General features: G+C 61.0%; 1 protein-coding gene across 1 annotated transcript in view; it reads left to right on the forward strand.

The window, feature by feature from the left end:
- CAVIN1 (caveolae associated protein 1) overlaps positions 1-13,878 on the forward strand; it is a 29,323-nt gene extending 15,445 nt beyond the window's left edge. The window contains exons 2-3 of the mRNA XM_024111389.3: positions 10,232-11,989; positions 12,193-13,878. Of these exons, the coding sequence (XP_023967157.1) occupies positions 10,232-10,888 (657 nt within the window). The 3' untranslated portion in view covers positions 10,889-11,989; positions 12,193-13,878. The remainder of the gene's footprint in view (positions 1-10,231; positions 11,990-12,192) is intronic.
- Positions 13,879-14,020: the final 142 nt, after the last annotated feature.

The raw sequence follows: 14,020 nt of genomic DNA on the forward strand, positions 1-14,020 counted from the left end.
TCCAGGTTCAGGGGCCAAGGTTTGCTGGAAGACTCTTTGCAGGCCTTACATTGTAGTGGAAGTTTTCTCACTTTGAACAAGGGGAGCTGAATCTTTAACACAGATGTCTGGTCTGCCAAGGGTCACAGGCGCCTTTCAGATCAGCAGGGGCTGGGGAGGCCAGGCCTGTTTTTCTAATGTGAAGAGGGAAACCCGCTTAAGCTTCTCCAACATGGAGCAGGTAAAAAGCCCAACCCCCGTTTTCTCTATGCGGATCACCTGAAATCCAGGAGTTTGCTCCTTCGCGGTTGCTTATCGGGTTTTCTGCTCTTAGTCTGTAGAATAACGGACTGCGTCTCAGCCCAGCCTTGACGTACGGTTACCAGCGGGCGCAAAGAAAGCCGCGATCGTGTTGTTCTAGTGCAAGCTGGAGCTCGGGGGCTTTACTTTCCTGGCTGGGCAAAACAGGACTCAGAAATGCTCCCTCCTGCCTCAGCCTTTCCCCGGGCTGAGGCTTAGCAGAGCTGCACCTGGCGGGCAGAGGAGCGACTGGAATGAGCCGCAGCCCCGGAGGTGCTGAAAGCTCAAGCCACAGCAGTGGGCACTCAGCACCTGTCAGGATTGGGCCCTTGTTGGTAGTGGGGAGTTGGTCGTGTTCTGTGTCTTGCAGTCGCCTGTGAAACAAGCCCCTGCTTTCTCCCGCAGGCAGAGACTGGGGTGTGGCAATGGTGTAAAAGCAACTGCCCCAAATGGACTGCAGATGTGGTCAGCATATGTGACCCAAACCGGAGAGCAGATCCCCTGGGAGTTTTGCTTTTTTAAACAAACTGGAAATTAAAAACAAATCCCCCGAAACAACGACAATGCAGGAGCTCTTTGGAGTCCTGGGGCATTTTGCTCCTAGACCTTGGGGAACGTTCCCCGCTTTGGCAGTGATTCTGGAGAACTTGAACAGTTCCAGGCCTGGCCGGGGTGGGAAGGCAGCTCAGCTGTGCAGTTCAGGGGCCTTTTATACAATGAGGGAAGTGTTTACATGTGTTGTAGCAACCAGGCAGTATGTACATTACCATAAAGGGCACGGATCCAGTGACTCACTGGAAGGGAACTCAGGCTCCAAAATGTAATCAGATAAAAAACACACCTAGTGGAGGAGAGCTGGGGCAAGTCAATCCAACGAACCTACCAGCACTGGGTCATTTGAAATAGAAAAAACAGAGGCGTCAAACCCCCTCAATCAGTCTGTCAGCTCCGGGTTTCACCGCTCCACGAAAATGACCCAGTGGCTCCCCGAGATCTGCTGGACAAAGGGCTGTTCCTTGGTCATGGAGGGGCCCTCACCCAGTGTTTGCAGCTTGGTTTGCTCCTCCTGGGGGTTCTGTGCAGCAGGGGCCAATGCAGACCTACAGAACAAGGACGGACACTGTCCAGTCAGGTCACCCCATCCAGTATGTGGGCTCCGGGACAGGAAAACCAGATCATTCATGGAACCCTCCTGTGAAGCTTAGCAGAGAACTCCCCCCCCCCACACACACTTTCCCTGGGTACCCATCCTCTGTGCTTCCTGCACATGGCAGGGGCTGGGACAGAAAGCCAGGGGGAATGCCTGTCCCCCCGCAGTCTCTGAGCCAGCTGGACTGAGGCATGCTGGAGCACACAGCCACAATTTGGTAATCGCAGTTTGAAGACCTCCAAGTTCAGGGACGCGGAGAGCCAGGGGTTTTGGGACAGGCCCATCTGGGCAGCTGGACTCACCCGTCACCAGACTTGGTGTGTTTCCCAGGAAAAAATAGTGTGCTTGAAATGCCCGGGGCTAAAAACGGTGGTTCCTGTGAGAGCTGGGAGCGAGCCGCGGCCCTCCTGGGATCTGTGTAACAACCAGCCAGCCTGCTCCTCGCTGATTCCTGGCTGTTCCTGCGCGCTCCCGTTGTCTTTTCACTGCACCCAAACGATGGCTACCTCTGCAGCCACATTCCCTCCATCAAGGACCCTGCCGCAGCAAACTGCCCGTCCTACACACGCCCAAACCTTCCGCTGGGCAGCTCCCCCCATCTGCTCTTGTGGAGCAGGGCGGAGATCCTTGATGTCCCGCAAGCAGCACACAGGTGTGGAGACCTGCCAGGGAGCTGAGTTCTCCTCCCTGCCAAGGCTGCTCAGGCACTACCCTCCCGACCCCGTGTGGAAACAGAGCGGTTTTGTGCTTGCATTGCCCACGCAGGGCCTGCTGCAGCCAGCCAAGCCGGGGAAAGGCTCCTCTCGGCTGGTGGGCTCCCTCAGAGCCCCCACGGGACGTGGGCCACGCTCCGGTCTCTGGCAGGCCCTTCCCTCACTCAACCACAAACAGCTCCTCTGCCTACCACAGGCTGCCGCTCCGGGAGGCTCTGCCCCTTGCCTTTCTCTGTGCTGAGCAGAGGATACGCCCTGCAGCCCCCCACTTCGGGGCCTCGTCCAGCTGAGCGCTCTCAGCCCTCCACAGAAAAGGGGGTCAACCCCGTCCCAGCTGGGGCCTTAAAGGCACAGACCAGCCTGTTACACTCCCCTTGCCTCTGGGGCGGACTCAGGCTCCCGCGGCTGGAGCCAGAGGGGCAGACGCTGCAGTTCCCCGGTCCTAGGGCGAAAGGCGGGGGGCGAGGCAGGGGGCAGGGGCCCGCTCTGGGGGTAGATTGTGCTAGGCCGAAAGGTCACACGAGCGATCCCTGCGGATCAGCTGTTCAAATGAGTAAAAACCCCACATACAGCCCAGGCTGGCAAACGCAGCTCCTGGGGTTCCGTTCCCAGAGACCGGGTGCCAGTTTACAATGCTCCAAACAGCCACGCTGCTTTGTCTGCTGGGAGCTGCACTGGCCCATCTGTAGCACAGAGGAGGGTGGGTGCAAGCCGCTGCGTTTTATGCCAAGAGAGAGTCACGGGGAGCAGCAGCCCCTCCGCTCCCGCGATGGAAGGGGGTAGGGGACAGCTCATGTGAGGGAGCTGGAGGCTTTGTGCACAATTTAACCGTCTGGAGTCAACAAGGGCTGATAAGTATCTGAGCCCACAGGATATGGCCCCTTTCCAGCACAGCCAGGCCAGGCCCAGATGGGGAATGCCTTTGTTCTTGCTGATGGTGTTGACTCAGAGGGAAGGAAGTAACGGGAGTTCCTGCAGCTCAGGGTCCCCGAGAGATGAGGGATTGCTTGGGCAGGTGCTGTGGTGGAGAGGATGAGCACTCTTCACGGGGGCTGTGGACTTGCGCTGGGCTGTCGTGAGCCCCCGGGACGGCGTGGGTTCTACGGTTGCTAATCATAGTAGCAAAGCAGCTGTTGGCTTCTCCAGAACGCAGCACAGCAAAGATTCCTAGTGCACGGCTCTCTGCTCCCAAGAGCCCCAGGAACCGAGCCCGTCAGCCCCTCCTGCAAGCTGCAAACCTTTCCTTTGTGCCAGGTATTTCCCGATTCCGGAGCCAGGTGCTGGATGGAAGCACACACAGTTGCATTGTTAGTAGCTGTGAGATGGGAGGGGATTTGGGGCAGATGCCGTCACTTCCCTCAAGAGCGAGAGTTTTCTTGGGTTGAAAACATGGGCAGGAGCGGGCAGGACGTCCTGCATTGGCCCTGGGTGAAACTGTACTGACCTGGCGGGAAGCCGGATCAACTGAATCAGCCACTTCTCCCTTGGGGGCAGGCGGAGAGAAATGGAGGGGAAACCACACTGGTGTTGGGTCAGCAGCTCTGCCGCTGCGCGGCCGTGTCCTGTCCATCCTCGGCGTGCGGTTGTGCTGGGGAAGGGCCGTGCACTGGTGGGGACAGTCATGTCACCGTTGCCTGGAACAGCGGGACGATCGTGCCACCAGCTGTACCGTGGGCTGTCGTGAGCATATAACAGGGACTCCCTCGTTTTTGTCAGACCTGCTCCTGCTGGCTGCCTGGACACCAGGGCAGTTTTGTAGCCGACGGCTGTTGCCCGGGCCGAAGAGGCAAGAGGGGCCTGGGCCTTGCCGCCTGCTTCGCTCATTAGCCTGCGGCTGGGCTGGGTCACCAGCTCTGGGCACGTGTCTCCGGGGTAACAGGCAGTACCCAGACGTCACAAGTGAGCTGGTGGCCTGGACACGTGGCCTACAGCTTCCCAGAACACTGGGCTTGTTGCTGGTCAAATCAAGTCCCTGAGCCCTCCTGCGGTCCACGTGAGACTGCGGGAACCCGGCTGCCAGGAGGAGCAGGCAGGCTTTGTGATTCATTTCAGACCTTTTCCAAGTGAACGTAAGCCTGGACTGGCACCCTGGGAACGGCCATCCTGACTTCACTAGGCCCCACTCACTCCCAGAGGGGGGAACAGAACCCAGGAGTCCTAGTGCCCAGACCAACCCCTCCCTGCTTTAACCCAGTACGCAGAACTGCTTTCAAAATGAACTTGTGAAACTGAGGCTTTTCCTGGTCTCTTCACCACCTGGTTCATGAAAGACAAAAGGTGAGCCGTCTCCACAGGAGCGGCGCCAGTAGGCCGGGGTCCTTCTGCGCTCCCGGTCGTCGTCGGCAGTTCTGCGGCGGGGGGAGGGGTCCTTCCGCGCTCCGAGTCTTCGGGGCATTTCGGCGGCGGGTCCCGGAGCGAGTGAAGGACCCACCGCAGAATTGCCGCCGAAGACCCAGAGCGCAGAAGGACCCCCCGCCGCTGAATTACCGTCCCCCCGAAATCCTGGCGCCCTAGGCGACCACCTAGGTCACCTAACGGGAAGCGCCGGCCCTGCATCTCCACTTGCTGCTGCCCAACTGCCCATGGCTTGGGTCTTTCGGCGAGCTCCCACTTCCTGCTTTATGGACTTTCACACGCTTTGGATGGGAGGTCAAATGGGCAGACCCTTGGCCAGGCGAGCGCTGCGGGATCAGGCCTAGCTTAGCTGGGATGTTGCTTGTTTCCAGGGAGGTGCACGCAGGGTCAGCGCCTGTTTTCCTGGGCGTAGCGGCTGTTGGCTTGGTGTGGCTGGCTGGGCCATGGCGCTGCGGGAGAGGCAGATCCTGAGGCATGCCCAGGGGCCGACGGAGCCCTGCTGGCCCTGCCTAGCTCTCGTATCGAACCCATTCACCGCTCTGTCTGGCTTCCTGGCGCTTGGCTCATCCCAGAAGCTCCACGCCTCCCCCTCCCGGCTCCTGAGATTAAACCCCCTTGAGTAATAAATCCCTGAGCTGCAGGCTGGGGCCCGGCAGCTGTGACGCTTCACACAGTGCAGGGCTATTTCCAGCCTGGGCCGGGAACACGGAGAGGATTCATCGCACGCGATGTGCTGCTCAGCTGAAAACCAATCTCCTGCCAGCCTGTTCTCTCTCCCGCCCACGTGTTTCCCTCTGCGGGGGACTGCAGGCCTGGCTGGCCTGAGTGAGTCTCTGAGCACAGGGGGGCAGGACTCCAGGGTTCTGTCCCTGGATCTGTATCCCCGGGGGAGGGTCGAGGTAGAGGGAGAATCTGTGGGGCAAAGGGGGAAACGCCACCATGATAAAACATTCCTAAAGGGGAAGGAGTGGAAATGCTGGGGGTTCGCATTGAACTGGAGGGGAAAGTGCCCGGGGCAATGCAGCAACTGACCGGACCTGGGAGCCGAGCCACAGGGCCTGGGCTAGCGGGAGGGACGCCAGGGGCCAAATCCAACCTGAGTGGCAGGGATCACAAGGCCACTCCGGCTCAGAGCCCCTCCTCCTGCCGGGAGGCGCAGATCCGGCTGCAGCTCTCTGCGCCCCGGGAGAAGGTGATAGCAGAGCCCGTCGCTCAGCAGGGCAGCTGCTGCCCCGAGACTGGCCCTGGCTGGCAGCAGGAGCCGACAGCAACGTGCACTCAGCAGGGGCAGGGCTGGCTGGGCGTAGCAGCACAGGCTGGGTTTCAGGCCAGGCTGCATTCTGGCCCCAAGGGGGAATATGGAGCATCAGATGGGGAAGAGCAGGGCCCCTGGTTTGTGAGCCTCTAGGGGTCACGTCTCCCAACTCCCCACGCCAGCCGTGAGGGTTAAAAATTTATTTTACGTGAAAAGTGGAGAGTCTCCTAATCACCAGACTCCAGGAGCTGGGGCTGGAAGACTCATGGCAAGATTGTGAGAGCTGGCAGCATTGAGCTGGGGCAGCAGTGCCCCGAGCCCCCTGCCGGTGCCTCGTGCTGCCCAGGGCAGAGTACAGGGGGCCGAGAACTCTGATTTGGGCACATTTCACACCTGCTTTGCACCGGGGGAAGGCGCCAGGGTGGGCAGAGTCAGCCCTGCGGGGAGGGGCAAGCCCACGCTAAGTGCCACAGAGGGAGGGCTTCTCCTTCTCTCTCCTCCATCCTGGCGCTAGCAGCCCAGGCCCCACCCTGGTGGCTTGTGCAGGGCCATGCGAGCAGGGGGAGAGACTGTGAAACCAGGGCCCGAGGCTAATTGTGCTTGGCCGGGACAACAACAATAGGAAAGTTCTGATTGTCTAAAAAGATGTTGACGGAGCCTCTGGCGGGGCAGGAGCCAGGGGAGCCATTCCGGCCTCTGGCAAACAAAGGCAGGATGGCCACGCTCCAGGGTACATGGTGAACATGAGGTAATGCCCCTGGCCGGCCCAGGAGGCATGAGGACGGCCCTGGGCCCCCAGCCAGGCCCACAGCCCTGGAGGGGAATTGGCCAGGCAGAACAGGGCCTGGGGGAGCATGTGGGGTAGGGGCCTATCAGGCTGGCCAGGCTATGGTAAACCAGGGGAGGTGGTCAGGTGCTGCTTGCCCCTTCTCTGCCCCCATGCCCCACATATGGCGCTGGATGTGAAGGTCCATCTGCAGGGTAAGAAGCTACACCCCACGTGCTGGCTGCCTGGCCCCTGCGGGCAGCTTAATACACGCTCCTGCAGAGACCAGAGCGCCTGTCTGTCCTGGGCACGGTGCTCGGACCCGGCTGGGGGGAGGGTGCGGGGGAGCCACCCCATCTTCACTTCGGCCAGGGCCCGTCGATGGCCCCCAAAGAACCTGCAGCTACTCCATCCGCTCCCCGCTGGCCCTGAGCATTGCCCGGTCCTGCTCCCTGGCTGGAGTCACTGGGGATTGTGAACTCACATCCTAGGCTGGCGATGGAGGAATCGACCAAAAAGCTCTTTGAAGCCACCCGCGCTTGACCAGTTCCCTGCTTGAAAACAGGCTAGGCCGGGTTATTTTTGTCATGGATTGGGGCATATTCAGGCTGTGAACAGACATGGGCCAGGCTAGTTGGGCAGCCCAAGAGAGAAAAAGGCAGGGAAGCCCTGGTCCTATTCCTGGCACTGCCGCTTGCTTGCTGAGGGACCTTGGCTAAGTCACGCTGGGATTCCATGCCTCAGTTTCCCCAGGGGGGTGAGGAAGCTGACCCACTTCAGAGGTGTATTAGCTCATCAGTATGCATGGCCCTTTCCCAGAGGATGGGAAGGTCGTAGGGCTAGTTTGTCCTTAAGCACATTTAAGGACACGGCCTCCCGCCACCTGTCCGCTCGCTGCCAGGTGTAACTATAATCATATCTGGGGGAAGCAGGAGTTAATTCTGGCCGGGGAACGCAGAGCAGAGAGCTCCTCAATAAAAAGGGGACTAATTGGGGATAGACCGACTCCAGCTGCCTTCCCCTCGGCCAACCAGCTAAGCACAGGCCCCACTTAACAGATGAAGAAACTGAGGCACAGAGGGGGAAGTGATTTGCCCAGGGTCATGCAGGAAGCCAGTGGCAGGGCTGAGGATAGAACCCAGGAGTCCTGGCTCCCAATCACCCCCGCTCTAAACCCCCACTCCCCTCCTGGAGCTGGGAATAGAACCCAGGAGTCCTGGCCCCCAATCTCCTTTCTAACCTCCCTGGACAACACACTGCTCGTGGCCCTTTGCTGTTTCAACTGCGGATTTACTGCCGTGTGCAGCACGCTCACCTGCTCACGCTGGGGCATCGGCTGCCGGGGACGGGGAAACATGCTGAAGCCCCTGCCCTGTGCCAAGGGGCACCCCCCTCAGCGCCCCGCCGGCTGCTCTGTGCTGTTGGGATGCCCCTTGCCGTGCACCAGGGGGCGCTTGGAATCGTTCTCTAACCCGAAGGCAGCTGTCTCTGGCTGCGCTGGGAGGCCGGGCACAGATCACTTCTCTCGGGGGAGTGGGGGAAATCTCCCTGGCTCACTTCCCCTTCCCCCCCAAGGCCCGGGGCCAGTGCCCAGGTCCAAGGTCCAAGGGGAAGGGCTCCCGTGTGTTGGCGTTGTGAGAATGGGGCGGAACGCAAGCCTTGGGGGGGCAGGAGCCCCTCCACTCCCATCCCAGCTGCCACAGGCACGAGGCCAGACACGGGGCTTTCCCACGCTCAGAGGAGAGGCCTCGCCCAGGGGAAAGCCCAGCAGGTGCCCTCGCTGACAGCTCATGGGTGATTTCTAGGGGGCCTGAATTCCTGTGCTCCCAGGGGAGCTGATCTCAGTGGTCAGCCAGTGACTCGCTGCTGTGTGAGCGCTGGGAAATCGAGCAAGGTCCCAGGGAGGGGGCCGGTGCTGGGACGCTCTGTTCAGCATGGCTCTGGGGAATTCACAGACACCGCCCCGAGTGGCGTGGGGCAGGGATGTGACTTCACCAGCAGCCTCGGGACGGGACCGGAGGAATCTGCTTGGGAGGTAGTTTCCCCGGCAGTACAAGGGAACAAGCAAGCTGCAAGGTGTGGTCCTGCCACGGGGATGGAATGGGACAGGGCCAAAGGCAGGCAGGGGACACATAACTAGCCGCATCCTTTCCTCCGGGGCAGCTCCCACACCCCAAGGCAACAAGGCCATGGGCTGAGACTGTCACACCTGGTGTTTTATCTTCTTGCTCCTGCATCGAGCCCCTCTCGCTCTGCAGAACGAGCCAGGAACCTGGGCGGCTCCAGCAGCGGGGGCAAGACACCAGCTCTGCGCCCCTACTGCTGCCTGGCTCTGTTTGCAGTGTGCACGGCCCCTCGGTCTGGGCTGCGGAGATTAGACACCAGCCTTGGAGCCGGGGTGAGAGGCAAACATGGGAGCTTTGTAGTGTGTCTTTGCTCTTTGCACCACAAGAAACCACCAGGGCATGGCCGAGTGTGCAGACCCAGCACTGCTGTCCTGGCTGGGTTGTAAACCACATAACATGGTGAGCGCCACAAGAGGGCTCGCGAGCTATTTAAAGGGATACGACCCAATTGCTAGACATGACTGTTTGCATGGGCTGGAATCAGTCGTCTCTGAGGCCGGTGTTAATCAGGAGTGGCTGCCCTGGCATGAGGGAGGCTGTCCATGAGTGAGTGAGAGGGAAGGGCTTGTGCCGTGAGTCGTGTGACTGTAGTGAACCCCGCGCTGTGAAAAGCTGGGATCGGTGCCGAATGCAGATGCCAGCAGCGCACAGGATGCCCCAGAGGGGAACGGGGAGAGTCCCCAGACTGCGTGGAGGGAGGGAACCAGCCAGTCAGGGGAGATGAGCCCGAGGGCTGGAGGGGAGAGTCCTCTGGGAGCTTTGACTGGCGGGCGGGTGAGTGGTACAAGCCGTCCTGGGACGAAGAGGATGCTAGTGAAGGGCTTGGAAGACTGGGGAGGGGGGAGCCAGGACAGAGGGGACAGAGCCCCCATTCCAGCACCTGCAGGGCTCTCCTCTGCAGTTAAAGCCATGGGGAGGGGGAATGGGGGGGGGGTTTGCCACCCAGGCCGGAGTGTGCAGGGCGGATACGGCCGAGCCTGCATTTAGCAAGAGCCCTGAGCTGCTGTGGACGATAGGGGGGAGGAGTCCAAGCCGGGGGCCAGCCACCGAAGGCCGGATTTGTCCCCAAGGGCAGACTAGCCATGAATCTCAGACCTCGTAAGCGCAATTAACTGGGCAGTGACTCCGAGAGCTGCTCAGCCCAGGTTCGAGGGCTGGGAGCCGCGGGGGCAGTGTGGGCCCAGGGTCAGAGCCTGAGGGTGGGGGCGGCCGAGGAGTTTGGGGTCAGTTCCAGGCTGGGGTCGATACCAAGGGTCAGAGTCCAAGTCAGGCGGCGAAGCCCAAAACAAGCCGAGGTCCAGCCAGGAGTTCAGGAGCATGAGACAGGACCAGCCCTGGCAACACCAGGAGATTCACCACGCTGTGGCCCAGACAGTTCCTGGACTGCCCCTTGGGTTTACATAGGGCAAAGAGCCAATCGGGAGCCACGGGACGGCTGCCTGACAACCCCGAGGCAGAACGTCCCATGGGCTGTGCCCACAGAGGGTCGTGGGAAGTGGGGCACAAGCTGCTTACAGCTCTTGTAGCTCTGCAGGGCTGGGTCCTTACAGTGCACGTGTCTTAGCAATTCCATCTTTTCGTTTTCAGGATGAAGTGAAGCTCCCGGCCAAGCTGAGCATCAGCAAGTCTTTGAAGGAGACAGAGAAGGAAGAGGAGGGTGCGGAGGTGCCCGCGGACGAGGACCATGTGGACGAGGACCGCATCCAGCTCTCCTCAGACGAGGAGGTGGAGGTTGAAGAGATCATCGAGGAGTCCCGGGCAGAGCGGATCAAGAGAAGTGGCATGAAGAGGGTGGACGACTTCAAGAAGGCTTTCTCCAAGGAGAAGATGGAGAAGACCAAGCTAAAGACCAAGGAGAATTTGGAGAAGACCAAACACAACTTGGAGAAGACCCGGCACAACCTGGAGAAGAGGATGAACAAGCTAGGCACCAAGATCGTAACCACTGAGAGGAGGGAGAAGATGAAAACCTCTCGGGACAAGCTGAAGAAATCCTTCACTCCCGACCACCCCGTCTACGCCAGGTCCAAGACGGCAGTCTACAAGGTGCCACCCTTCACCTTCTATGTCAAGAAGATCAGAGAGGGCGAGGTGGAGGTGAAAGCCACAGAGATGGTGGAGGTGGGAGGAGAAGAGGCCGAGAACACGGAGCTGCTGAGAGAGGAGAGCCCTGAGATGCACACGCTGCTGGAGATCACGGAGGAGTCGGACGCAGTGCTGGTGGACAAGAGCGACAGTGAGTAGGACGGGCGGTGGCACAGGATGGACGGCTGAACATGTAACCTTTCACACTGCAAGATCTCTCTTTGCCCCACGCGTCCCGGGAAACGTGTACCCAATGTATCATTATTCCTCTGGACGTCCAAGCCGATCCCCCGCCGTCCTGGACGAGGTGTCGTTTATATTTTAGTTTTAGCACACAGAGGAGTTAGGAACACAGGACGGTTTTTCTTACACTCGTTGCGGAGACCATTCCTGCTAGTGGACCTGTGAGAGCTTGCTAGCCGCCAGGGACCCGGCTGGGAGCGTGCTAAAACCAAGATAACTGCTGTACACCTGGGAAGATCCCTCTTTGCAGCTCTCTGAGACCTGATGTCTAGAATGCTTTCTGCCTGGCACACTGCCCAGCGCTGGGGATCCCCCCGTCCATTTGTCAGCCAGAGCCGCCATCCCCACAGGCAGACGGGGAATGCAGGAGCCCAGCCGGCTAGTAGCAGCAGAGAGACATTTCCCACCCCTGCCCGAACGCCAGCTCCTGGGGCCATGTGGTCTGGAAGATCTCCAGTGGAAGGTGGATCTCTGACATGTCTTAGCATGTGGCGAGGGAAGGGTTAAGCCGATCCCATTGGTGGGCAGAGCACGTGTGAGGGTGGGCAATGCCATGTCGGGCTGGGAGGGGCTCCCTGACACTTCTTGACCCCAGAGGGCTCAAAGTGCTAACGGTCCAGTTCTGGAGAAGCCAGCATTGAGCACCACTCGGCTCCCATGGGCACCACATTGCCTGGGTGGCAGCGAGATCCCCTGGCAATGCGGGTATCCTACACACACACAGGACCCCGCCACTGCTGCCAGTCACACCGGGGCCACTCCAGGCCTTACTGGCACTGCCCCAGAGTAATGGAGAGCTCAGCATGTGCCGCACGCTCCTGTGTGTGTGTCTGCAGTGCCCGTGACAGCGCGGTGACCGTCTGCCTGCTGGGCCCAGAACCGCTTTGCTCCAGCGGGCTCACGGTCACCTGCAGGGAGCTGCGTGGAGTCGGGTGTCCCACCCCGTCACCGGAGAGCGAGCCCTGTACCATGTGGCATCAGCGGGCTGGGAGGTGCACGCTCACTGGCCGGGGGAAGGTGCAGGTGAGGGGCACTGGAGAGCCCAGGGTGCGGCTGGGAGGTGCACACTCACTGGCCGGGGGAAGGTGCAGGTGGGGGTGCTGGAGGGCCCCGGGTGCGGCTGTGAGGTGCATACTCACTGGCCGGGGGAAGGTGCAGGTGGGGGGCGCTGGAGGGCCCCGGGTGCGGCTGTGAGGTGCATGCTCACTGGCCGGGGGAAGGTGCTGGTAGGGGGCACTGGAGGGCCCAGGGTGCGGCTGTGAGGTGCACGCTCACTAGCCAGGGGAGGGTGCAGGTGCGGGGTGCTGGAGGGTCCAGGGTGCGGCTGGGAGGTGCACACTCACTGGCCGGGGGAAGGTGCAGGTGGGGGGCCCTGGAGGGCTCAGCGGTCCGGGAGGTGCACGCTCACTGGTCGGGGGACGGCCCAGGGTGCTGGAAGGCCCAGGGTGTGGCTGTGAGTCATTTCCAGGAGGGCTGGAGGATGTGCTGATGCCACAGCAAGGGGACAGAGCAAGGGGGCTCTTGGCCAGCCAGAGAGCAGTCTTGACACGGGTCTGTGGGCCCGATCCCGAGCAGCGGCGTCTCTGCAGGGGGTCCCGGCACGGCTCAGGCTCAGGGCCTGCGTCTCCCCCCAGCCTCCCCGCTTGCTGCGCAGTTCTATGGGGCACGGCTGCTTGAGCGCCTGCTTTCCTATCCGCACGCACCGCCGCTGCTTAGCAGGCTCCCGGCAGAACGGAGCGAGGGCCGCGTGTGCTGGGACTGTGTGTCTCCTGGCCAGCTGAGGTCGGCTTTGGGGCGGGCAATTCCCAACCCCCTGCCCTTTGCAGCCCCCCAGGTGGCAGGGGACACGGGGAGGTTCGGCTTGTGTTCGTGCCCATCCTTCCCTTAGTTCATACCCGCTGGGCACAGCCCAGCCCCTGGCACATGCGGCCGCCGTCCTGACTGCCACGTGACACGCAGGAGAGCAGAGGTTTGTTGTTAACGTAGCCACAATATATAAACTTGCTTCTTTGTTAAGAGCATTTTCTTTCTTATTGCCCGTCCCACTCCCACCCCCAGGGTCCTTCCCCTGCAGCGGAGCTCCCGGCCTGCCCAGTCATGCCAGGCCAAAGTGGGCACGGCCCCAGCAGCTGGGGTCTGTGCCAGGCTCCCTGGTGGGTTCTCTCTAAGCAGCGAGGAGGCATCTCTGGACCCCCGTGCTGCCCCCAGGGATGGGCAGGAAGAGATGGGGTTGGATGGGTCTTTGCCCTGCTCTGCCCTTCCCTGCCAACCCCATGATGGCACCACCACTGTGGGGGGATGCCAGGCCCCAGGCAGTGGCGGTCCCCGGGGGGCAGGGGAGCCTTGCTTGCCCTCGGTGGGGATCTGTACTCACTGCTGGAGCTGCCCTTCACTGTTCGCCCCGGGCACCCCGTGCAGCAGGCGGAGAAACCAGATGTTCTGCAGCCCCCCAGCCCAGGGCAGGCCGAACCCTCGCCCCTCGGCCTAGGGCATTCCTTCAGCATTCCCTCCTGGCAGCCCAGCCCATGGCAGGGGTGGTGCTGGCTGGCAGAGGAGCGGGCAGGGCAGGGAGCTGTTCACACTCTGTCTGTTTCCTGGGGCCCATCTTTGTTTTTTACAGATATATTTTTCTTACACAGAAGTAGTAGCTCAGAGTAAATGACTCCCAGGGCACGGGCAGGCGCTTGGCTCGAGCAGCCCGAGGCCACCAGGGTTTGGTGCCGTGCTAAGCATCTCTGACCTCGGAGAGAGGGAGCAGAGCGTGTCCATGGGGCAGAGAGCGAGTCCTGGGCCCTCCCGTGCCCAAGGTGATGAGCTGGGGGCCATGGGAGCTGGGTGGAGCTTTATCCGTTTTCTATGACTGCATCCTGGTGAGCAGGCCGACCAATAAAGTTTCTTTTCTAAAAGGCCAAGCGTGGAGCGTGTTTCCCACGGACGGGGGCAAAGGGCACCGGCTGCCGCTGGGTGGAAGGGAGCCAGGGCTCTGCCCCACGAGCAGGGCAGGGGGGCCAGGGGGCAGCACCGTTTGCTCCCTCATCCACGTTAATC

Source organism: Chrysemys picta, chromosome 24 (genome assembly GCF_011386835.1).
Source record: "Chrysemys picta bellii isolate R12L10 chromosome 24, ASM1138683v2, whole genome shotgun sequence".
In the NCBI taxonomy this organism is placed as follows: Eukaryota; Metazoa; Chordata; order Testudines; family Emydidae; genus Chrysemys; species Chrysemys picta.